This window comes from Octopus sinensis, linkage group LG14 (genome assembly GCF_006345805.1).
Source record: "Octopus sinensis linkage group LG14, ASM634580v1, whole genome shotgun sequence".
Lineage (NCBI taxonomy): Eukaryota > Metazoa > Mollusca > Cephalopoda > Octopoda > Octopodidae > Octopus > Octopus sinensis.
The window spans coordinates 25,026,785-25,051,556 of record NC_043010.1 but is presented as its reverse complement, the minus strand read 5'-3'; the positions used below and the strand labels follow the sequence as shown (position 1 = coordinate 25,051,556).

At 38.5% G+C, this 24,772-nt stretch overlaps 2 protein-coding genes across 3 annotated transcripts in view; one reads left to right on the top strand and one right to left on the bottom strand.

Annotated features, from left to right (window-relative positions):
- The window catches only part of LOC115219134 (twinkle protein, mitochondrial-like), a 43,190-nt gene extending 39,217 nt beyond the window's left edge, over nucleotides 1–3,973 (bottom strand). Inside the window, exon 1 of one of the 2 annotated variants that reach the window (XM_029789226.2) lies at nucleotides 3,768–3,973. The gene's annotated coding sequence lies outside the window, so the exon portion shown is untranslated. The remainder of the gene's footprint in view (nucleotides 1–3,767) is intronic. The other variant, XM_029789225.2, reaches the window with a different exon arrangement.
- Nucleotides 3,974–4,858: 885 nt separating this feature from the next.
- Nucleotides 4,859–24,479, top strand: LOC115219156 (tetratricopeptide repeat protein 36). The gene is made up of 4 exons (XM_029789260.2): nucleotides 4,859–5,391; nucleotides 15,199–15,387; nucleotides 15,673–15,771; nucleotides 22,029–24,479. Exons 1-4 carry the CDS (start codon nucleotides 5,265–5,267, stop codon nucleotides 22,193–22,195), a joined length of 582 nt encoding a protein of 193 aa, XP_029645120.1. The 5' UTR covers nucleotides 4,859–5,264; the 3' UTR covers nucleotides 22,196–24,479.
- Nucleotides 24,480–24,772: the final 293 nt, after the last annotated feature.

Here is a 24,772-nt window from a genome sequence, read left to right as displayed (position 1 = left end):
AATGTTTCTAACGGCAACCACTCCATGAGTGTAGTGGGTGCTTTTTACGTGTCAGGCATGGCCGGCAACAGCCACGGTCGGATGGTGCTTTTTACATGCCACTGGCATGGAGGCAGTCAGGGCGGCGCTGGCAATGGTCACATTCGGGTGGTTCTCTTATGTGCCATCGGCACTGGTATCACAGCTACGATTTCCATTGATGTTGATCGATTTTGATTTTGTTTTTCACTTGCCTCAACAAGTCTTCACAAGTAGAATTTTGTGTCCCAAGAAGGAAAGGTATGTATAAAGTGGACTGAGGCCACAGGTTATGGCCTCACTTGTCCGGCCGGGTCTTCTTACGCACAGCATACTTCCAAAGGTCTCGGTCTTTAGTCATTTCTTCGGTGAGACCTAAAGTTCGAAGGTCGTGCTTCACCACCACGTCCCAGGTTTTCCTGGGACTACCTCTTCCACAGGTTCCCTCAACCGCTAGGGTGTGGCACCTTTTCACACAACTATCTTCATCCATTCTCGCCACATGACCATACCAGCGCAAACGTCTCTCTTGCACACCACAACTGATGCTTCTTAGGTCCAGCTTTTCTCTCAAGGTACTTACACTCTGTCGAGTATGAACACTGACATTACACATCCATCAGAGCATACTGGCTTCATTTCTTGCGAGCTTACACATATCCTCAGCAGTCACGGCCCATGTTTCACTGCCATGTAGCATGGATGTTCATACAGTATGCCTTTTACTCTGAGCGAGAGGCCTTTTGTCCCTAGCAGAGGTAAGAGCTCTTTGAACTTTGCCCAGGCTATTCTTACTCTAGCAGTTACACTTACAGCACACCCGCCCCTGCTATTGACTTGGTCACCTAGGTAACAGAAGCTATCAACTATTTCTAGTTTTTCTCCCTGGAATGTGGCAGAAGTTGGTCTCTGTGCATTTTCTGTGTATATTGCTCCTGAGCATCTGCCACATACAAAAACTATCTTCGCAGTTAGCCTTCCCTTGATGTTACTGCACCTCTTATGTGTCCATAGCTTACACTTGGTGCATCTTATAGAGTTTCTACCTACGCCTTTTCTACAGATCGAGCAGGGCCATCTACCTGAAGGCGTTTGTGACTTGTCTACCTTCCTACTTATTAGGACTTTGGTTTTAGCTAGATTGACTCTAAGGCCCTTCGATTCTAATCCTTGCTTCCACACCTGAAACTTCTCCTCCAGTTCTGATAGTGACTCAGCAATTAGAGCAAGGTCATCAGCGTAGAGGAGCTCCCAGGGCATCCTGTCTTGAATTCCTCTGTTATTGCCTGGAGGACTATGATAAATAGGAGGGGGCTGAGGACTGAACCTTGGTGGACCCATACCCCTACCCGGAATTCTTCACTGTACTCGTTGCCAACCCTCACCTTACTAGCAGCGTCCCTGTACATGGCTTGCACAGCTCTCACTAACCATTCATCTATCCCTAGTTTCCTCATTGACCACCAGGTAAGGGATCGGGGGACCCTGTCGAAGGCTTTCTCCATGTCAACGAAAGCCAGGTACAGGGGCTTATCTTTGGCTAGGTATTTCTCCTGCAGCTGCCTTACCAGGAATATGGCATCAGTGGTACTTTTCCTTGGCACAAACCCAAACTGCATCTCATCTAAACAAACTCTCTCTCTAATTAGTTGGGCTATGACCCTCACCATAACCTTCATTACCTGATCCAACAGCTTGATACCTCTGTAATTATTTGTATCTAGGGCGTCACCTTTACCTTTGTAGCAGTTGACTATTATGCTGCTACACCAGTCATTGGGTAATCAAACCATTGTATTGGGCAAAATCTCAAAAGAGGAGTAGAAAAGACATGCCATCAGGTTATTAGATGTTATATTTCCAAATTATAAGATTTATACTCAGACCTATTATTTTATGAATATCACTATTCACAAAAAATGGACCAGTAATTCATTGGATATTTTTATCCTTTAATGAGGCTATTTTAACTGCTAATTAAATTTAGAAAGAAATGTGCATTTTTCAGAAAGTAATGAGGAAACAGAGTTGGAGTTCTAATTATATAAATATATGGAATAATCACAGAATACTTTTTATCAAGTATAATTTTTTGAGTGGCTGTGTGGTAAGAAGCTTGCTCCGTGTTCAGTCCCACTGCACGGCACCTTGGTTGAGTGTCTTATACTATAGCTTCGAGTTGAGCAAATACTCGTGAGAGAATTTGGTAGACTGAAAGAAGCCCGTCGTGTATATATACATATCTGTGTGTCTTCGTGTCTATCTTTGTTCTCGCTTACCACTTGACAACCGACGTTGGTTGTTTACGTACTGTAATTCCGCGGTTCGGCAAAACAGATCGGCAGAGGTAAAGAAGACGCACACCAGCCGTTTTTGGCGTAACCCTAACCCTAAACACCGGGCGTGTTTCTTAACCTTCACCAACAGATCGATAGAATAAGTACCAGGCTATAAAGAAAAAAATATGGGGTGGCTTCGTTCGACTAAAATTCTTCTAGACGGTGCCCCATCATGGCCACGTTCTAATGCCTGAAACAAGTGAACAATAAAAGATCCATTTAGCCTTATTTTAACTCTTATTCTATACATTAAAATACAAATAGAAAACCGAAGAAAAGAAAAAAATCAATTCAACATTGAATGCACCTCTCCAAGAAAATGGGAAATATATCCAAAATAAATGAAGTGTGCAAAAAAATTAGGAAGATTCATCTATTTTTAGTTATTTTATACTAAAAAAGAAAGAACGGAAAACGGGCACTCGCGAATATAAACAAACATGTGAGACGATATATCAGATATTATTGGTAGGAGGAACCCGACAATAACGTTTGCAAATTCTTGATGAGATTTTTTAGGGTTAGGTGGGGTGGACTCGCTTTACCTTCGCACTTTTTATAATGTGATATTTCCCGTTCAGGCACAAAATTTGACATAATAGTATATATTAGTTATAAACTGACTTTTAAGAAAAATATTGTGAAACGGTCTTCTTACAATTCGCAGATGATATTGTCGGGGCCCCCATTTATCATTAATATCTGACTCGTAAAAGTTATCGTCCGACATATTCGCGAGTGCCCGTTTTCCGTATATTATTTTTTTGTATAAAATATTTAAAAATAGATTAATTTTCCTAATTTTTTGCATGCTTTATTTATTTTGGACATATTTCCCATTTTCGTAACTTTTTTGACAAGTAAGCGTTATTTTCTTGGAGAGATGCGTTTCTAAAGTAGTGAAGTCCCAAACAAATTTTTAATGTGAAAGTTCATCACTTTACTAAAACAATCTTATTTATTATTTAAATATTAACTGAAACAGTTTATTTCGCTGGAAGCTGTTATAAAAGGGTTGGAACCAAATTTGATTCAAATCACATTCTATCGTTATGAAAAAGAAAAGATTTTGGAGATACAAAGAAGCGGGATGGTCACAGATGGAACACTTTTAAATTCGCGCGAAAACGGCTTCACCAATTTGTGTATGTGTGTGTGTGTGTGTGTATATATATATATATATATATATAGGAGGAGGATCTTTCGGCTTGAATATATAAAAATATCGTAACTTGTTATCAATTTATTACACCGAGTTGGCCAAGTTGTTTTGGTACATCCTTTTTAATGTTGGTGTGCTTTTAACTGACGCCGCTTTCGTTCAAGATTACCGATATATATTTGTATGCATGTTAGAGTGTGTGTGTCCTGCAATACAGTGTTTATAAAATATACGACAAAGAAACTTACTCCGCCAGCTTCCATCGATAGGAAAGATGAATAAAGGGAGATAATCATTGACAGACCCTAGCGTGGGACCTCGGTTCTTTTAGCGCAAGGGAGGACCTTAGCTTTTCGTAAACATTTGCTGGTACTACTAGCGAACAGTGATCTCGGTGCGCGCATCCGCGCTAGGTAGTCGATCCTACAACGACTTGCGCGTGTGTTTGTATTTCAAGGCTGAATACATATCAAAGATAGATACCCTTCCCCAACCTCTAACCCTAAAATAGATTGAAATCTAATAGATCGATACTAGGGCCATAATTATGGGTGAAATTTTCATTTGACACCGCTAGAAAAAATCCCATTTTCCGTAGCGGTGTCGTATGAAATTGTTACCCGTAATTATGACCCTAGTATCGATCTATTGCATTTCAATCTATTTTAGATTTAGGGTGAGGGAAGGGGGATCTTTTCCTTTTGAACGGCACTTTTCAACACAATTTCTAGTTAACTAAACACTTTTAAACTTCGTATACTGGTAGAATGTGTTTATAAAACATCATTTTTTCTTGGCTTTATTGTAAGATATTTCGTCTGAAATTTCGAGCATTTCGGCAATTTTAACCAATCGCTGGAGTACATTTAGGTAAACAACATTTCATGCTGTATGAATATGTCCCTCCTTTAAGAAACAGATTGGGTTTATTTACATTAGTGAAGAAAAAAAGATACCCTTCCCGGATCTTTTCCTTTTGAACGGCAGTTTTCAACACAATTTCTAGTTAACTTTTAAACTTCGTATACTGGTAGAATGTGTCAAAATAAAACATTTTTTCTCTTGGCTTTCTTGAGAAAATTGTAATTTGTAAGTTTAACGTAGTTTAATTTTTCGAATTTTAACCAATCGATGGCCTCTATTTAGCTAAAATCATTTGCTGCGTCTAAAACTGAGACAACATCCTGTCACTAACCCTAACCCTAAATTTTAGCCTTTCGTTGTTTTTTTTTTCTTAATTGTTAAATTAATTTAATTGTTACGCGTGTATCTAAAATTATTCGTTTTGTTTTTGTTTTGAGATACACGTGTATGTAATGACTAGAACGTCCTTGGTTCTACCTGCTTTATCAGCATTGACCTCGCTAAACAATTACTAAAGACTAGAAAATCTCTACATGCTCGTCCGAACTGCTAGAAATATCAGTCAAATTCCCCTCATATCACACTCCTCAGCTTTAAAAAAGGGAAGGACACATTAGATAAAACAATTCTAGATACTCTACACAAAACAGATAGTCGTGGAAGGAAAGCTTTTCATCAAAGAACAGCTCAATTAGCGGGTAAGATGCGGTTAAACAACTGGAAATGACGCACCCGCAATAACTTTTGTCCAATCAAAAATCGTTTCAGGAACTCTCCTTCTTGCTCTGCCCCATTGTTAAAATCTTCGTATTCGATTTGTGTATTATCGTGGTTACCAGAAGGTTTTTGTTTATTATATTTTTACTTGCTCGCAAGCCATTATGCATGAAGAGAAAAGCGACCGTGTAGCAATCAGCGACTATGACAAGGCAGTGCTTAATAGAGTTTTCAATCCTGAAAATCCGCACAACACTACCGAAGATATTGAAATAATTAACTCGAATGAAGGTAACCTCCAAGTAACTTTTCTGAAAGCGTTTCTTTTGTTTACTATTTTACATATTCACGTAAATACATACATGTTGATGGAAATCAATTTAGTGATGATCGAACCCCATTCTTTGTGCCGCTAAGATGAGGTTTTTATTTTTCGCTTAGCTTATGATATACAGCTTTTACTACAACTATTTACATTTGTGTCTCTTTATTACTAAAATCATGACCATCGGTGTACTAGTAACGTAGACTAGACCCGGTTTGCGCGTTCGCGCTAGCCAGACGTAGGTAGTCGATCCTACGAGCTAACTGGCGCATGCGCGATATATACTTGTATCGCGCGTCCCCGATTCGCGCATGCAAACGTATATAATTTGTTAAACTTAATGAATTAATTTCTTCACACAAGTGTATATAATTTTTTGGGTAAAATTACAGAGTAACACCCGCACGATTTTCACTAAAAAAAAAAAAAACTCGGATTTTTTAGATACCTTTCTGCTTTTTAAGACAATAAGGTGTTATTGGAGGGAAATCTGGCTGCTATTTCTAGCTGGCTGAGTGACAACATAGCGATTCCCTCGCGGATTTGCCGAATATTTGTACTATTTTACAGATGGGGAGGCTGATCTCCCTTTGCAGGCTGGCAAGGACACCGTGATGGTGTCGGCCCTTCTGGTGACGTCGATGATCGCCTGGGGCTAAATGCATCAGTAACACCCCCACCACCCCGCCCTGTCCCTAGCCACATTCAGATGGCTGATCCCCCTTATGTGAATTAATTACTATTTTACAGAATAAAATTAATGAAATAATTATATAAATTAAATAATTCTCGAAAATTAATTAATATTAATAATATTTTTCGAACAAAGTAAATAATTTTAAAAACTTAAATAATAATTTTTTTACACAAACGCGAACGTATATAATTTCTGAAATTTAATTATTTTTTTTTTTTTTACACAGACGTATATAATTAGTTAAACTTAATGAATTAATTTCTTCACACAAATGTATAAATTTTTTTGCCAAAAACATACGTTTTGGGGTACGGAGATTCTGGAAAATTGCCAAAATCAGAATTTTTAAATCCCCCCCTTACACCCTTACCCCAATTTCTTCATTTTTCACTTTTTTCCGTAACCCTAACCCTAACCTCCTAACCCCCTATCCCTAAGTAGAAAAATTTTTGGAAATTTTTTTCAGAATCATAATCTTGGTATTTTTGCGCATATTTTTGAAAAAAAAAATCTGAAAAAAGTTAAAAATTAAGAAATTTCACAATGCCGATTTTTGCCAATTTTTTTGCAGATTCGTATTCTACATAGCCAAAAATGGGGGTTTGTGTAGAATAGTTGTACTGTCTGAAATAAGAAAACAGTGAAGAAACCTTGCGACAGTATGGCTTGACTATAGGAAGGCATTCAACTCTATCCTTCATTCATGACTGTTGAAGTGCCAACATCTGGCAAAAGTACCTACCATCCTAATTGCTGCTATTGAGAGACAAAGACATGGACAACAATTCTCACCCTTCAACTGAGAACAGAATAATTGTTTCAGATACTATAAGCATTTCAAAGGAAATATCCCAGGGAGATAGTCTTTCTGTATTTCTTTTCATTTTGGCACTGAATCCATTATCGTTCCTACTGCAGAAAACAAATGGTTACATGCTAGGATCTTCAACTGCTAGAAATATCAATGTAACTCATAATTTCTTTGTAGACGACCTCAAGATTTATGCTAAAAGTGTTAACAATGCCAAAAAGCAACTGAAATTAATAACAACATTTTCAGCTGATATAGGCATGGAATTTGGCCAAAAGAAATGTTTATATTTGGTTATAGAATGAGGAAAGTCAGTCTCCCAAACCCAAAATCTGTGCATCAATAGTCTCTCTATCTCCCCCATTCCACATAAAGAATGTTACAAGTACCTTGGCATAGATGAAAATGTATCAAAGGCATCTCTCTATATATAAACGGCAGTTTGTCTGTGCGTGTTTCTGTGTGTCTGTTTGCTTGTACCCTCACCCTGACCACGGCTTTCAACCGATTCTGATGAAACTTGACACACACATAGCCCAATGTCATAATTCAAAACTAACGCAGTGAAAATTTTGAAAAGTTCCTCCAGTTCTGAAAAAAATCGATAAATTCGACATGGGGTCGAGAATCAGAAACACGAACCACAAACTGTCTAGGGAACGCAACTCCACCTTTTTTATATCTCAAAAAAAAATTTACCATCATTTTTTTCCATTTTTTTGATATTTTTTGGCTATAACTCTCTAAAAATGCTTTATAGTTATTTCCCTTACAAACCTGAGCAACGCCGGGCGATACTGCTAGTTGTGAATAAAAGTAAAGTGACCCAAGAATATTACACAAAACTTAGGAAAATATGACTGTTAGAACTCTCCTCTTACAACAAAACAATATCCCATAATGCATTTTCAGTACCAGTGCTGATCCCAACATTTGGGATACTTGATTGGTCTGTAGAGGAAATCCACTCCATTGATATCAAAACCCGCAAAATCCTGACAACAACTGGGAACTTCCATAGAAACAGTGCTGTTGACAGGCTCTACCTAAGAAGAAATGGAGGTAGTAGAGGCCTGAGGTCAGTGAAGACGGCCTTCAAATGCTGTATGGTATCACTCAGGCAGCACCTGCTGAAGAACAGCAGCAAAAATAAAAAAGTGCTGAAAAGTGAAGTGAGTAATATTGTATAAATTGGCAGTGAGCTGCTCAAGAAGCATTCTCTTCCTGATGATCTATACCGCCCCAAAACAGCTCTCTTACCTCAGAGAAAATCTGGATGGAAAGCACTCAGCATACAAAAAAAAAAAGACTAGGCATGGGTATGTTGCCTGGAAGCTTGAAGAAGACAGTAGAATTGACACAAAGCACAGCTGCTTTTGGACACAAGACCACTACACCACTTCACACTTTGAAGGCTATGCGTTTGCAATCCAGGAACAGGGGATTGCCACAAAGTTCCTGGTGAACAAAAGAGACGGTGACGCTCTTATAATCCCGAGGTGCAACCGCATGTGTAGGCTATGTCATGTTTCTGTGGAAGACATCATACATGTGATTAGCAGCTGTCCTAAAATGTCGTCATGCCACTACCTCCCTATGCAGCACGATGTTGTCACTAAAACAATTTACAATGCCATCCACAAAAAAAATTGTCCTGAAATGAACTTAGAAAATTCCTCTGTTATGGAATACATTCATAAACACCATCTCAAGGAATACTGGTGGAATATTCCTTCTGTCAAATATAAACATAACATGCCAGATATTGTTGTTTAGGACAGGAACAAAGGTATGTTCTGTCATAGAGGTCAGCTGCCCTGCAGATATAAATATCTCTTTGAAATTCTATATCCAGAATATGAATTCATATTCATACCAATTGTAATTGGAGAACTAGGTTTTATTAGTAAATACTTAAAGGAGAATCTGGATAAACTGGGATTTTCAGAAAGAGAAATCGACCAGCAGATTTGTACAAGTGCAATCTGTGAGTGGAACGGTAAAAATATGCAAGACTTTTCTCAAGTTCCAAATGTGAATTTGTCTGTGTTAACTATTTCCAAATATGGAGTCTTGCATCTTTGTTGGAAACCAGCTCCCTTCTCAGTGGAATATTTATAATAATTAAAAAATAGAAGAGACATTCATACATACCACAACAGAACAAGCAACTGGGAAGAAGGGAATTTGGGGATGTGCCAAGCAAGTGTTGATAAACAAAACTAATGCCATAGGTGCCTGGTTTCAATACTGATGAACTATAAGTAAGCCTGTGACCCTGTCCCCCTCCCCATTGGTTTGCTAAAGTTCCTGGGAGCATAATCAAAAGCCATAGCTGACCTGACTTGATCCTAGGCCACCTAATTGAAGTTAAATACAAAGAATGATGGTATTATAACTGATAAAATACAATATCACAGAGGTATATTTCAAGGAGACAGTTTCTCTCTCTTTCTTTGTGATGCTGCTCATACTTTCCATAAACCCCTTGTCAATCAGATTGGGGAAGTATGAAGGATATCTCATTGGTTCATAGAGGCAGAAATATCAAAATTACACACTGCTTTTTTTTGTAGATGACTTGAAGCTGTATGCCTCAACACCAATCTTGAGAAATTAGGATTCTAAAGGAGAAAGCTTATTAAAATATTACAGGCATCAATGAAATTGTCAAAGTAGGTAAAACTTTCCAAAAGTTAAGCATTTAAATACATCTGCATATATTTAAATATGCAACATAAAACAAAGCATACAAATCTGCACATGCACTGACCCCAAATATTTCACTTATATACACAATCAAGCACAAATATCCTGTTGATGTTGTTAAAAATTCCAGTGAAAGTCTTGGATCTAGGTAAGAAACTGGTTGCCTCCCACACCCTCAGGGTTGGCACCCTCAACGTTGGCACTCTGAAAGGTAGGTCTGGTGAGATAGTCGAGATGCTTGAACGGAGATGTGTGGATATATGTTGCATGCAAGAAATAAGGTGGAGAGGAGGATCAGCTAGGTTCCTCACAGGCAAGGAACGCAGGTACAAGATTTTCTGGGCAGGGAACACTGACGGGGTTGGTGGCGTGGGTATACTTATCGCTGAAAAATGGGTAGATAAAGTAATTGAGGTAATCAGAGTATGTGACAGAATACTTAAAATTAGATTAGTGCTTCAACCATTATATCAGCCTATGCTCCTCAGTCGGGGCTACCCGATGGACAGAAAGACCGATTCTATGACACTCTACTGCAGACTACCTTGTTGACGAACGACAGAGACCTTATCTTTGTGGCTGGTGACTTCAATGGTCACGTTGGACGACATGCTGGGGGCTTCCATGGCGTACATGGAGGCTATGGCTATGGCTCCCGCAACGAGGAGGGAACCAGGCTGCTGGAGTTCTGCGATGCAAATAATCTTATGATTTGCAACACTAACTTCAGGAAACCTACCAGCCACCTAGTCACTTACCGATCGGGCCAACATACCAGCCAAATTGACTACATCCTTGCAAGGCAAAGGCAGAGATGGCTGCTTATAAATGCCAAAACCTTCCCAGGTGAAGAATGTACCCCACAACATAGACTGGTAGTTAGTGACTTTAGGATCAGGACTAGGAGGACAACCAGAAGACGACCAATATGGAGAAGAAGGATCTGGAAGCTTAAAGATCCTGCAAATGGACAGAGATTTAGGGACATATTACTTGAAGCCTCTGACGAAGTAGAAGGGGATAGAGCATCACAGGGGGTAGAAGACAGCTGGACGTTTCTAAGGGACAACCTGCTGAGAGCCACTGACCAGATCTGTGGCTGGTGCAAAGTCCCCTCTCGACCTAGAATAACGTGGTGGTGGAACAATATTGTAGACAGGGCTATTAGAGAAAAGAGACAGGCTTGGAAGGTCTGGAAAAATGGGGGTAGCAGGGAATTGTATCAGACTGCCAAAAGAGAAGCTAGGATACAGGTTTATTTAGCCAGAGGGGAAGCAGATAAGAAAAAATTTGCCAATGTTCTGCGCCGTGAGGACCAAAGACTGGAGGTGTTTCGCGTTGCAAGACAGTGTGTGAGAGAGAATCGTGATGTGGTAGGAGAGAAGTGTGTTCGCATGGAAGATGGTTCACTTGCGCTAAATGAGGATGCAAAGAGAGAGGTTTGAAGATGCCACTATGAAAGGTTGCTGAATAAAGAAAATGAATGGGATAAAGAGAGTCTGCCGAATGTTGACCCAACAGAGGGACCAGCTATCCGAGTTGATAGTTCCGTGGTAGCTAAGGCAATTAGAAGCATGAAGACAGGGAAAGCCCCAGGCCCATCAGGAATCACTGCAGAGATGCTCAAAATGTCTGGTAGTGTTGGCTGTAGCCTAGTCATCCATATAGTTAATCAGGTGATACACAAAGGAGTCATACCCAATGATTGGTGTAGCAGCATAATAGTCAACTGCTACAAAGGTAAAGGTGACGCCCTAGATACAAATAACTACAGAGGTATCAAGCTGTTGGATCAGGTGATGAAGGTTACGGAGAGGGTCATAGCCCAACTAATTAGAGAGAGAGTTAGTTTAGATGAGATGCAGTTTGGGTTTGTGCCAGGGAAAAGTACTACTGATGCTATATTCCTGGTAAGGCAGCTGCAGGAGAAATACCTAGCCAAAGATAAGCCCCTGTACCTGGCTTTTGTTGACATGGAGAAAGCCTTCGACAGGGTCCCCCGATCCCTTATCTGGTGGGCAATGAGGAAACTAGGGATAGATAAATGGTTAGTGAGAGCTGTGCGGGCCATGTATAGGGACACTGCTAGTAGGGTGAGGGTTGGAAACGAGTAGTGAAGAATTCCGGGTAGAGGTAGGAGTCCACCAAGGCTCAGTACTCAGCCCCCTCCTATTTATCATAGTCCTCCAGGCAATAACGGAGGAATTCAAGACAGGATGCCCTTAGGAGCTCCTCTATGCTGATGACCTTGCTCTAATTGCTGAGTCGCTATCAGAACTGGAGGAGAAGTTTCAGGTGTGGAAACAAGGATTAGAATCGAAGGGCCTCAGAGTCAATCTAGCTAAAACCAAAGTCGTAATCAGTAGGAAGGTAGACAAATCACAAACGCCTTCAGGTAGATGGCCCTGCTCGATCTGTAGAAAAGGTGTAGGTAGAAACTCTATAAGATGCACCAAGTGTAAGCTATGGACACATAAGAGGTGAAGCAATGTCAAAGGAAGGCTAACTAGGAAGATGGTTTTTGTATGTGGCAGATGCTCAGGAACAATAAACACTGAAAATGCTCTGAGACCAACTTCCATCACTTTCCAGGGAGAAAAACTAGAAATAGTTGATAGTTTCCGTTACCTAGGTGACCAAGTCAGCAGCGGGGGCGGGTGTGCTGAAAGTGTAACTGCTAGAGTAAGAATAGCTTGGGCAAAGTTCAGAGAGCTCTTACCTCTGCTGGTGACAAAAGGCCTCTCGCACAGAGTGAAAGGCAGACTGTATGATGCGTGTGTACGAACAGCCATGCTACATGGCAGTGAAACATGGGCCGTGACTGCTGAGGATATGCATAAGCTCGCAAGAAATGAAGCCAGTATGCTCCGATGGATGTGTAATGTCAGTACTCATACTCGGCAGAGTGTAAGTACCTTGAGAGAAAAGCTGGACCTAAGAAGCATCAGTTGTGGTGTGCAAGAGAGACGTTTGCGCTGGTATGGTCATGTGGCGAGAATGGATGAAGATAGTTGTGTGAAAAAGTGCCACACCCTAGCGGTTGAGGGAACCTGTGGAAGAGGCAGACCCAGGAAAACCTGGGACGAGGTGGTGAAGCACGACCTTCGAACTTTAGGTCTCACTGAGGAAATGACTAGAGACCGAGACCTCTGGAAGTGTGCTGTGCGCGAGAAGACCCGGCCGGACAAGTGAGTCCATAAACCGTGGCCTACATGGGATGGAGCCAGCCTGCATATGCATACCTTCCCTTCTTGGGACACAAAACTCTACTTGTGAAGACCTGTTGAGGCAAGTGAGGATCAGAATCGAAATCGATCAATGGATATTGCAGATGTGTTACCAGTGCCGGCGGCATGTCGAAACTCTACTTGTGAAGACCCATTGAGGCAAGTGAGGATCAGAATCGAAATCGATCAATGGAAATTGCAGATGTGTTACCAGTGCCGGTGGCATGTAAGAGAACCTTCCGTTTCGCGACCGTTGCCAGCACCGCCCCGTTTCGTGTCCGTTGCCAGCCTCGCCTGGCCCTCGTGCCGGTGGCACATAAAAACCACCATCCGTTCGTGGCCGTTTGCCAGCTCCGTCTGGCATCTGTGCGGGTGGCACGTAAAAAGCACCCACTACACTCACAGAGTGGTTGGCGTTAGGAAGGGCATCCAGCCGTAGAAACACTACCAGATTTGACTGGGCCTGATGAAGCCTTTTGGCTTCACAGACCCCAGTAGAACCGTCCAACCCATGCTAGCATGGAAAACGGACGCTAAACGATGATGATGATGATGATGATTGATAAGAAATCTAGAAATAAAACTAAATAAGAACATACATGCATACATATGTATATACATAATTGATTATAATACAATTATAATGAATTTACTTTTAAATGAAATCTATAAGGCATGAAAATTTTTCTGTCATCAGTGGAGATTATGTAAAGTCACAGCTGTTTGTCTTTTATTTACAAAACTTATGATAAAACAGCAGTTCATTCTGGGACATTATCAGAAAATATAATCAAACATTTTAAAGTTATCTTTTGTTTTTTAGTTCTACAGTCACTATTAAAAATGGATATATTAGATAATACACTACTAGATGCACTATTTTTTCAGAAAATAATTAGACAGGATGGTCATGGTTGGAGTGCTTTTACTCATAGGTCTGCTCAATCAGTGTTCACCTGTTGTTAAACAATATGTACAAAGTGCATTCCAGAAATTTTGAAACTTTTTTAGGAGAGGCAATTATAACTATCCTAGATTATTGTGACTTTAGCACATCGTTACTATACATCTAATAAGCTGACTTGTCAACTTTTGTTATTTCAGATTAAGGGAGATGGCTGTAACAACACGTTGAAAGCATCTTACTAAACACTGCTTGTTACAGCTAACTATTTTGTAAAATACAATCAGGACATGAAGACAATTTGGGAAGCTCACTATATAATAAAGTTTTGTGTTAAAGTGGAGAAAAACACTACAGAAACTTCTGAAATGGTCCAGACTGCTCATATGACTTGAACATCTGTTTTTTGCTGGCACAAGAGAGCAGGTAAAGCAAGTCTACCAGGAAGTTCATGATGATCCTGCAAGGGATCATCTACAGCCACAGGATTCCCTCTAGCTACATAGTCAACAAAGAGTACCTTGTGAAGGCTTTTAGTGTGTTCAGGAAGAGATTTTGTCTCAAAAGGTCAGAGCACCTATACAAGGAAAAATGCCAGTCCACAATTCTATCCTGACAACCGACTACCTGACTTAGATGAGCATCAACACTGTCTTTCACCATCCCTACAGTCCAGACCTTGCTCTGTGCTTTTGACTGTTCCCCCAGCTGAAGGAGAACCTCTTGGGTAGTGGTTTTGAAGAATTGAAAAGATGAAGGAGGCTGTAACAAGGGTCCTGGACACCTTCACCTTGGAAGACTTCCAAGGGGGTCTTCATGAAGTGGTTGGAGTGTTACAACAAATGCATTGGAGTCAGTGAATCCTAATTTGAAGGATATTTTGTACTTTGACATTAATAAAGGTCCCAAAACTTCTGGAATGCATCTTGTACTTAATGTCAACACATTCAATAACACATATATATGCCATCAACGTGAAACTCCTTCATAACCCTTATATAACAGCTAATGCCACTACTCTCTAGCTATTCTGGTACCTTTAGCTAATGCATCCCCATCCAGAAGCAGCTGCAATGATATTCAAAATATCTAATACTTCCTTAATTTTTGCTGCTTATTTCCTTTTCTTCAACTACATGATCACATCTCTTTTGTCATTCAAAGATCTTATCACTTAGCTACTAAACCCAACTTTCCCCAACATATATCTTTTATTTGCCACAAAAACTAGTGGTTGAATATGTGTGAAACAAAATAAAAAATAATCTAACCAAAAGTCAGTTAATATCATCCGACTCCGGGAATTGTAAGATGCAATGAATTCAGCTAATTGTGAGTGTTTGTGTTTCTACTGTTGTGAAATAATTACAATAATAAAAATAATCAGGAAAACAGTGGTATATTGATAAATATTTTATTTTTCAGAACCTAAAATATTGGCTGCTTTTGAGCAAGAAGCTAAGTCTTGGGAAGTTCGAGGAGTTCAGGAAGCTGAAGATGGAAACCTAGATTCTTCAATTCACATGTTTACTCAGGCTATACAACTTGCTCCGCAATTGTCTTCTGGTTATAATAATCGAGCTCAAGCACTCCGTTTGAAGGGTGATATTCAAGGTAAACCTGAATTTAGTTGTTTAGTCCTGAAATATAGGAAGTTGATGTGTGTAAATTATTATACATAGATACACACATACATGCATTCATGCTCGTGCATGCACATGTTCACACGCACACACTATTTCTAGACAACCCCTTTTTTTTTCATTGCTCCCTGCATTGTATCATCATCATCATCATCATTGATTAACGTCCGCTTTCCATGCTAGCATGGGTTGGACGGTTTGACTATATGGTTGCATTAACTGAACAAAACATACGCACTCTGTCTTTATCTTTTAGGGGCTTTAGAGGATCTAGATAAAGCCATTGAGCTGAATACTGGTAACAGTGCTGTCTGTAAAGCTGTTGTTCAACGTGCAATACTTAGACGTTACAAAGGTAAGTTCTTCACATGCATATGAATACACTCGGGTGTATTGTTTCAACGAATCTTACCAATCTGTTACCACAACCACCATGCAATGTATCTATTCATATTTGCATGTGTTTGTGTGTGTGATGACATATATATATATTGTGAGCAATAAAGTTTCTTGTATATTCCATTTTCTGTCTATCATTTGCTGTGTGTGTGTTTGTTGTATATATATCATCATCATTAAACATCAGTTCTCCATGTTGACATAGACTGGATGATTTGACTGGAGTTGGCCAGCTGGAGCGCTACCTGAGCTCCTCGCATGGTTTCTAGGCTTATATGCCCTTCCTAATGCCAACCACTTTGCAGAGTGGACTGAATGCTTTTAACATGGCTGCTTTAAAGTGAATACTAGTATGGACATTTTTATGTGGCACTGGCAGAAGTGCTTTTATGTGATCCCAGCATCTACAAGCCTGCAAGACTAGGATCTCTCAGCTCTGAGACAGGGATGTAGAAAACATACCTGTATGTATGGATGGCCATGATCTTACCTAGCTTGATGTGTCTTCACAAGCACAGCAAACTACCTAACACCTTGATCCCCTATCATTTCCTCTGTGAAGCCCAAATGTCTGAAGATCCTTTCTTACCATTTTGTCCCATGTTTTCCTGGGTCTACCCGTTCCAGTATAGTCTTGTCTCTCTTGCACACTACAACTGATGCACACTGACATTACCCATCCGGCAGAGCATGCTGGCTGCATTTCTTTCAAGCTTTCACATGTCCTCAGTAGTCACATCCTGTTTCTCACTGCAATGTAACACAGTTGTTCATACACAGGCATCACACAATCTGCTTTTCACTTTGAGAGAGAAGCTCTTTATTACCAACAAAAGTATTAGCTCTCTTCACTTTGCTCAGCCTGTTCTTATTCTAGTTGCTAACTTGGTCACTTAAGTAATGGAAACTATCTACTACTTTTAAGGACACTCCCAAACATTTGATGGAGTCTGTTTTCTGTACATTCCTAGTGTTTAATGTACCTGCACATCTGCCACACACAAAAATTACTTTCTGTTAACCTTCCTGTGATACTGTTGCACCTCTTATATAATCCATAGCTTGTGCTAGGTACACTGTATGAAGTTTCAATCATCTTCCTTTTCTACATATCAAGTATGGCCATCTCCCTGAAGGGATCAGCAATTTGTCTGATTTCCTACTTACTAGGACTTTGGGTTTTACAAAATTAACATTTTGGCTTGGAGGACTATGATAAACAAGGGAGTGCTGAAAACTGCTCCTTGGTGAACTCCTACCTGTACAGCAATTCCTTGCTATACTCGTTGCTGACTTTCACCTTACTGACAGCATCCATGTACATGGCTTGTACAGCTCTCACCTATCACTCATCTATCCTTAGCTTCTGCATTGCCCACCAGATAAGGGTGTGGGGGATCCTGTCAAAGGCTTTTTCCATGTCAACAAAAGCTAAATACAGATATTTATATTTGGCTGAATACTTCTCTTGCAGTTGCCTCACCAGAAAGATAGTACAAGTAATGTTTCTTCCTGTCACAGAACCAAGCTGCATGTCATCTAGGCTAACTCTCTTTCTAATTAATTGAGCTATGACCTTAAGTATCCTTAATTGCTTTATCTACTAAGCTATTGTCAATATGGATAATCAGTTCTGAAACCTAAATAACCTGAAGCCATAAGGGGGTAGGATGAAATTAATTTTAGATCATTCTTGGGAGTAAATTGAAATCTATGACTCAGCTCCATATGACTTAATGTTTTGTGGATATGTAGGACATGTCCATCTTATCAAATGCTAAAAGCAAATTGTTATTATGAATGCATGTAACTCCTGCAACGCGTTGAGTACTACATTTTTCATATGTTCTTTCACACGTGTGTGACACAGCACTAGTGCATTGAGAAAAAAGTTAAGCATAAGAGAAATTAGATGCAGTGTGCAGAAGAGCAGACAGCTTGTTTGTTAATGTAGTGTGTATGGATAAGGACTTTTGCATAAAGGAGTGATGATCACGAAGATAAACGAAGGAGACCCAGGAGTATATGACATGAATTATTGAAGGCTGATCTCAGAATGTTGACCCTTACAAAGGAGATGACAAAGAACCAAGATATATGATGCATTGCTGTAGTCAAGGCAACCCACTCATCACAACAGAATTAGCATCTTAAAACTACCTTGATAATGCTTGCCTATGAAGAGCACTGGTGCTGGTGCCACATAAAATTCTCAGGCTGGTGCCACATAAAAAGCACTGGTGATGGTGCCATGTAAAAAGCACCCAGTTCCTTCTGTAAAGTGATTAGCCTTAGGAAGGACATCTGACTAGATGTTAAGCCAAAATAAGCTGTGGAAACTGGTGCAGCATCTGGGCTTGCCAGCTCCTGTCAAACCATCCAACCCATGCCAGCATGGAAAACGGATGTTAAATGATGATGATATACACATATACAAATGTTTTTTTAAGGTGTTATTTTATAGTCATTTTAAGAATAATAATAACATATTTGATGGGGAGACTCAATTACTAAAAGTAGAATAAAATTTGTTATAAATTTAAGTCAGATGCTAAGTTTCAAATGATGAAGCTAAACCTAAAGTCCCACTTGAAACAAATTTTATAATGTGTTTTGATTTCACTTTCATTATTGAATCACCCCAATTTCACCAATCTTTCTTCTATTCCTAATTTCACCTACTTTTATCTCAGGTTATTCATTCTCTAGATATTCATTGTTGCTCTTTCCAGTACTATTATCATTGGGATTTTCAGCATTTTGATTATTATTCATATTGTTTTTGCCATTGCCAATATCATTATTTCTTTACTGTTGCAGTCCTTAGTTGAAGGATTATTTTAATTTTTACCCCTATTAATGGTGTTAGTAATCTCCTGGTTTATCTTTGTAATATTGAGTTTATAAATACCACAAGATTTTTAGCATACAGTGAAATTGTCATATGCAACCCCTAATTACTTCAAATACCAAATTTATAAACTCCTTGCCATGACATCACATGGTAGCTGTAAACAAGTATTACACTCATGAAAATAGTGTCCTTCATTTCCAATCTTCCATGAAAATATGTCTGGTCATGGGGAATATCACCTCACTTGGAAACAAGTGTGAGTTGGCAACAAGAAGAGCATCCAACCATGGAAAACCCACCTTAACAAATTCTGTCCAACCCATGCAAGCATAAAAAAGTGGATGTTAAAATGATGATGATGATGATTTCCATGCTATTGTGGGTTGGATGGATCCTCACAATCTGAGTTATTTAAAGTTACTGCTCTTCAGACAAGTTATAGGATCAGGTTTTGCAGAAAACATTCCATTTTGGCTTGGTCTTAACAGCTGAATACCCTTCATAACACCACCTACTGTACAGTGTGTGCAAAGTGCATATTATCAAGGTAGCAACATAGAGAGGCTGTCCTGATTTCTGACAAACTAAAGAGTCCTGTCAACTTCACATTATCTCTACTCATTCACTATTCACTTTACAGGGTGTACTGGTTGCATTTTATTGTGAAACCAGCACACTTGATGTCCTTCTTCACACAATTAAAGCCATCATTACGCTATGATGTCTATTAAAGGTAACATAGCCAACAGGTTGAAGAGATGACAAGATGGAGAGCAAGAATATGGATGATGGGAAACAAGTAATTGGAGTGTAAAGGATATAGAGGAGAGAATAATGAAAGACATGCATTGTTGAGGGTGTTGGTGAAAATGTGATGGGGGAAAACTGATGGTACAGTGGTTAGGAGAAAGACTTAGTGTTAGAGAATTAGTGATCAAGAGATGTAGAGGTATCTCAGAGGTGAGTATCAAAGAGCAGATGTTGGTTTAACAGAGTTATATTTAGTTATAAGCTCAAATGTAGAAATATACCTCCCAATTTCCACCCCTAATATCAATTTATCATTTGCCACACCATGCTTGCGTTGCAATCCTTTCTAAAACTTTATCTTAAAAATTTTATCTTATGTCTTCTTACTTTTGTAGCATTTTACTGGGTTCATGTTCATATCATTTATCAGTATGGTCAAATCCCTAGCTTTTGTGTCTTTATATTCTTTCTGTGCCAGCTTGCTACATTCAATTACTATATAACTAACACTTTTCTCTTTTGATTTACATAACCTACATTGGGAATCTACCTGGTTTTTATCCATTTAGTTCTCAATGCTTGATCTTGTGCTGCTGCTAACAAAGTTTCTGTCTCCCTTTTCAGCCCTCTGTCTGCAACCACAACCTGTTTCATTATTACTATTTCTTGCAACTATCTTTGAGAATCTGCCATGCAAAGCCTTCTTTTGCGAGTCAAATAATTTACTGATTTGGCTTTTCGGTTTCCCCATGTCCTTCTGTTACTCTAGCAGCTCTGAATAAACTTTCTTCACTATTACCTACATAAGAAGCTATATCTACTCTAGCTAACTCAATGAAATCTTCTGATGACATTAACCCTCTTCCGCCTTCTTTTCTAGATAAGTATAATCCTGTTACTCCTACTCTTGGCTGAAGTCTTCCATTCATATTGAACTCCTTCCTAGTTCTTCTGTTTGGATTTGCTAATTCAGATTTTGTCCAATCTACAGCATTCACTAGATTCAGACCATTTGGTTTTGACTTCATTAGCTTCTTCATCCTTCTGATAGACTCCTTCTCAATTTCATTTTCATTTCTGCAGTTAGTACTTTGTCAGATAATTGGATGCCTTCACTGCTGACTACCTGCCCCATTTTATGACAAATATTGCACACTTATCTATGCCAACTTCCATACCTATATCTTTGCTGAAGATTCTTACTGTTTGTATAAAGTAATCTATCTCTTTTTTTTATTCTTACTTAAAAAGCTTCAGATCATCCATGAAGAGCAAATGGTTAATTTTCCCTTTACTATCTTAAAACCAATACTCTGCATTTGCCTTTCTTAATAGTAAACTGAGGAGGATTAAGCATAGCACATATATCAAAAGGGATAACCAGTCTCCTTAGAAAATTCCTCTCTTGATATTAACTTTCACTAAGGCTGTGTTACCTGAGTAGATATCTTCATGCTGTAACTAATCAATTTTCTTGTGTTGTCTGCAATACTGAATATACTCAAACATTCACTTATCCATGAGTGTGCAATCATGTTATAGGCTTTCTTACCTATTCTTGCCATTGTTAAAGTTTTGGCCATTAATTCCTCTAGCCTGCTTTTAAACTTTCTATTCTTCTGGCTGCAAATTCTGGTTGTTAAGGTGCTCATAAATGCTTTCTGAGAGTATTCCTGTTAATGGCTTCCAGTCTAATGGTAAGCAAGTGATTGGTCTATAATTACTAGCTATATTGCCCTTGCTTTTGTCTTTCATTCTTATCATCATCATTATTATTTTGGTTTGGATCCAGTTCGGTTTTATTCCAGGTAGGATTTATGTGGGTAGCGGATTACTCTGTGTAACCTTAGGTATCCACAAGTTTCTAGCTATTTTTCAAGTGCTTAGAACCCTCCTGATAATCCTTGCTGTCCTTATGAGATAAACTTTCTGTAGGGGCTCCACTGAGCATTCTATTTCAATCTCCTTTAGCCATATGTCTATATCTTTGCTTACTCTTCCCAATGCACCAATTATTATAGGCACCACCTTTACCGTTCTTATGCTCCAAATTCTTCCTATTTCAAATTTTAAGGGATTGTATGTTTTTTTGTATCTCATCCTTTTTCTTTACAATCCTGGAATCAAGTGGGCATGATGGGTTGATCAGTAAGCAACTTCACTTTTCTTTGTCTATAATTGTTGTCTAACTTCTTGTCCATTTGAATAGGAAAGCCCCACAAAATCTTATATTTCTCCGATTCTAATACTCTTTCGACTTGATGATTGTACTATGTATTTTTGGCTTCAAATTCCCATTTATGGCACAGTTTCTAGTGTAAAACATTTACAACCTGGTTGTGCCAACTTGGGGCATTCTGCCACTGTGTGCCACTGCCTTGTTCCAACTTCTGCAGGCTCTACACTTTTCTGACACATTCTCTTCATATATATTTTTTCTCGAGTTGTTGGTTTTGATCGCTTGATCTTAGGCTACTACAATTAGGCTCTCTGTTTCTTTTTTTAATTGTCCCTTTTTTTAACCAAGCCCAGGATTTTGTTCCACATACATCATTATTATTATTATTATTATCATCACCATCATCTTTATCTGTTTTTACTTTTTCTAGGTGATGATAAAGGAGCTCTTGAAGATTTTAAGAGTGCTGCAAGCAGAGGAAGTGCATTTGCGCAACAGATGCTAATTGCGTTGAACCCATATGCTGCTCTGTGTAACCAAATGTTGTGTGAGGTTATCAATAAGTTAAAGGCTGGAAATATTGAAGAATCCATTTAAATATTTAATTATTTTTGCTGTTTAGTACTTGGTTAACCCTGACCCAGCTTTTCTATGATGTTCCATCTATGACTACCTTCTTTTTTCTAATTCAGACTATATATCTAAAACTTAATTACCTAATTATATCTTTTTTGGTGCTGTAGTTTGGCTTCAGTTTAGTCTTGATTAAAAATATTCTGGCCATGATCATCAAACTTTTATTTCAAAGAAAATAGGAACAAATGGAAGAAACTTCACAAGTGCCAGTACAAATGTAGTTTGTCTTGGAGAGAAATTAAATCACTGATACAAGGTGGAGAAGACTCTCAAGTTTTTCACAAACATTCTCTCTAATGTTAGTTGCATAATAAAATGTACCCATTCTACACTGTAAAGTGTTGGTAACAGCAAGCATAAACTGGTACATAAACTGTCCCAAAACCACTCAAAGCAAAAAGTAGAAGAGAGAGAGAAAAGGAAAAATATCACGACTGGTTTCCTTTGTTGCTGTGAATACCAGATGTCACGAGATTGCACATTTTGCGGGGTGGGTCTAGAATCGATTACATTGTGTCCATTAACTAACTTTATTGACTCTCAAAAAGGGAAAAGCAAATGTATTTGTTTTACCTATTTTTAAAAGTAGTAGGTTACTAGTAAAGAGTCATAACTAAACACTACATGTCATGTAGCAGAAGTGATTTCGTGCAAGTTAGTTACATCCCTTTACATTCTAGATCCACCCCTTCATCCTTGTTGTCATAGCGGGGAGCATGAAGATCATGAATTGGGTGATTGAGAAACACCAAGGAATGAACTGGGAAGAAGATGGTGCAAAGCTTGAAGTTACCCAAGTTGAACGGAGGCAGCTGTATATTTTGCTGAAGTTTTTAAAACTGCTTTCACTAAACCCTTGTAGGATTTTTCATTTCTTGTACTAACAATTTAGATTTCACCTTCATTTTGTAAACAAAAGCTCTTGTTAAATGTTTGCTATTTGGAGAACAGCACTCTCTTATACTGTTACACACAGCTACGTGTCTACTATTTGAACTTGCTATTTAATCCTTTAGTGTTCAGATTAATTTGTCAAATGCAATGCTTATCTGTTCATATTAATTTAGATTTATTCAGGTTCAAGTGGGGTGTCCACAGTATTTACTTGTAACTGTTAATTTTTTACATACAGATTTGAAATTATGTAAATGGGTGCTTATATGCCAGTGGTTTATAGTTTCGTAATTTTAGCTGATCTTTCTGATTAAATTTGACTTTTATGGGTAGGTAAATTCAATTAACAGATGTAAAAACAATAACATTATGAATAAACACTAAAATTCATATTGTTAATACATCTTACCTGTTTGATTTGTTACTAAAATTATCCCAGATGTCAACTGCCAACAATTTTACATTTTTCAAGATGAGGTACATTAATTTGAATTAATTAAAATACAGGTGTAATCGGTACAAGATTTTATTCTTTCAAAGTACAAAACTCTTTTTCTAGTCAATATACCATTATGTACTCTTATACAATTTAATGAATTCATTTACATAACAGAATGCATCTAATAAAAAAAAAGCTCATTAACAGGTGAGACAAAGGTGAAATCAGGTGTGTAACATACTGAAAATTAATATGTATTTCTCACTTTCACATATTATTTATAATAAAATAAAAAGGAATATATAAAATAATACAGTTATGACATATTTCTGTCATGAAACTGCCCAAAGCACCCTTTACACAAGGGCACTTTGCAAAAGGAACACATATACAAAGTCTCAAGCTGACACCCTTTTGCAGTTTTTCTTTTTTGCAGCAAACACAGTCTACAAACTTTTTTTCTTCCATTTCTTTTCATCTTTATGAAAGTCAATATTTTCTCTGTTGACATCCACCTCAGTTATTTTGCTTTTCTCCCAGTTCTGTTCTTTCTAGAAGAAAAGCCCTCACGTTACTGAGATGCAATGTCAACCCAAAATTTCAAATGGTCGCAGTCCTTTGATGGTGGAGGTATCTTGTGGCTTTTTGCATATACAATATATAAACTCTAGTTAAATTAACTAAAAACCACAAAATGTACATCCACCATTTCTTCCCAGGTTGACCAACTGGGTAATATGTCTGAGATTGGTCAGATTTATCAACCCCACCCATATATTTGTAATAACAAATATTCACTAGGGGCTTCCCCTCAGCACCAACACTACGTTGTTCATTAGTAGACACAAATAAAATCTTGTCTTTTGTCTTTGGAAGCAGTAGCTAATAAATTTTCCTTTTGCATATGTAAAATGTCCCCTCTTTCTTTTAATTTTGTTTTCATTTGACAGTGTAAACCTTTACGGTTGCCCATAACAGTGCTGCACATGTAAATACTTACACAGGCAAGATTTTCTACCAAAGCCACTGAAGAAAAAAAAAAGGTCAAAATAGAGGTGTCGGTGCTGATGGTGAAATGGTTCAGTAAGAGACCATACCGCATTATATCCCAATCCATATGGTCTGTTTCCATTATATTTTTTACCTGTGTAAACGTAGAAGTTTACACAATATCCAGTGTCTAATTTACAAACTTCTTATACCTT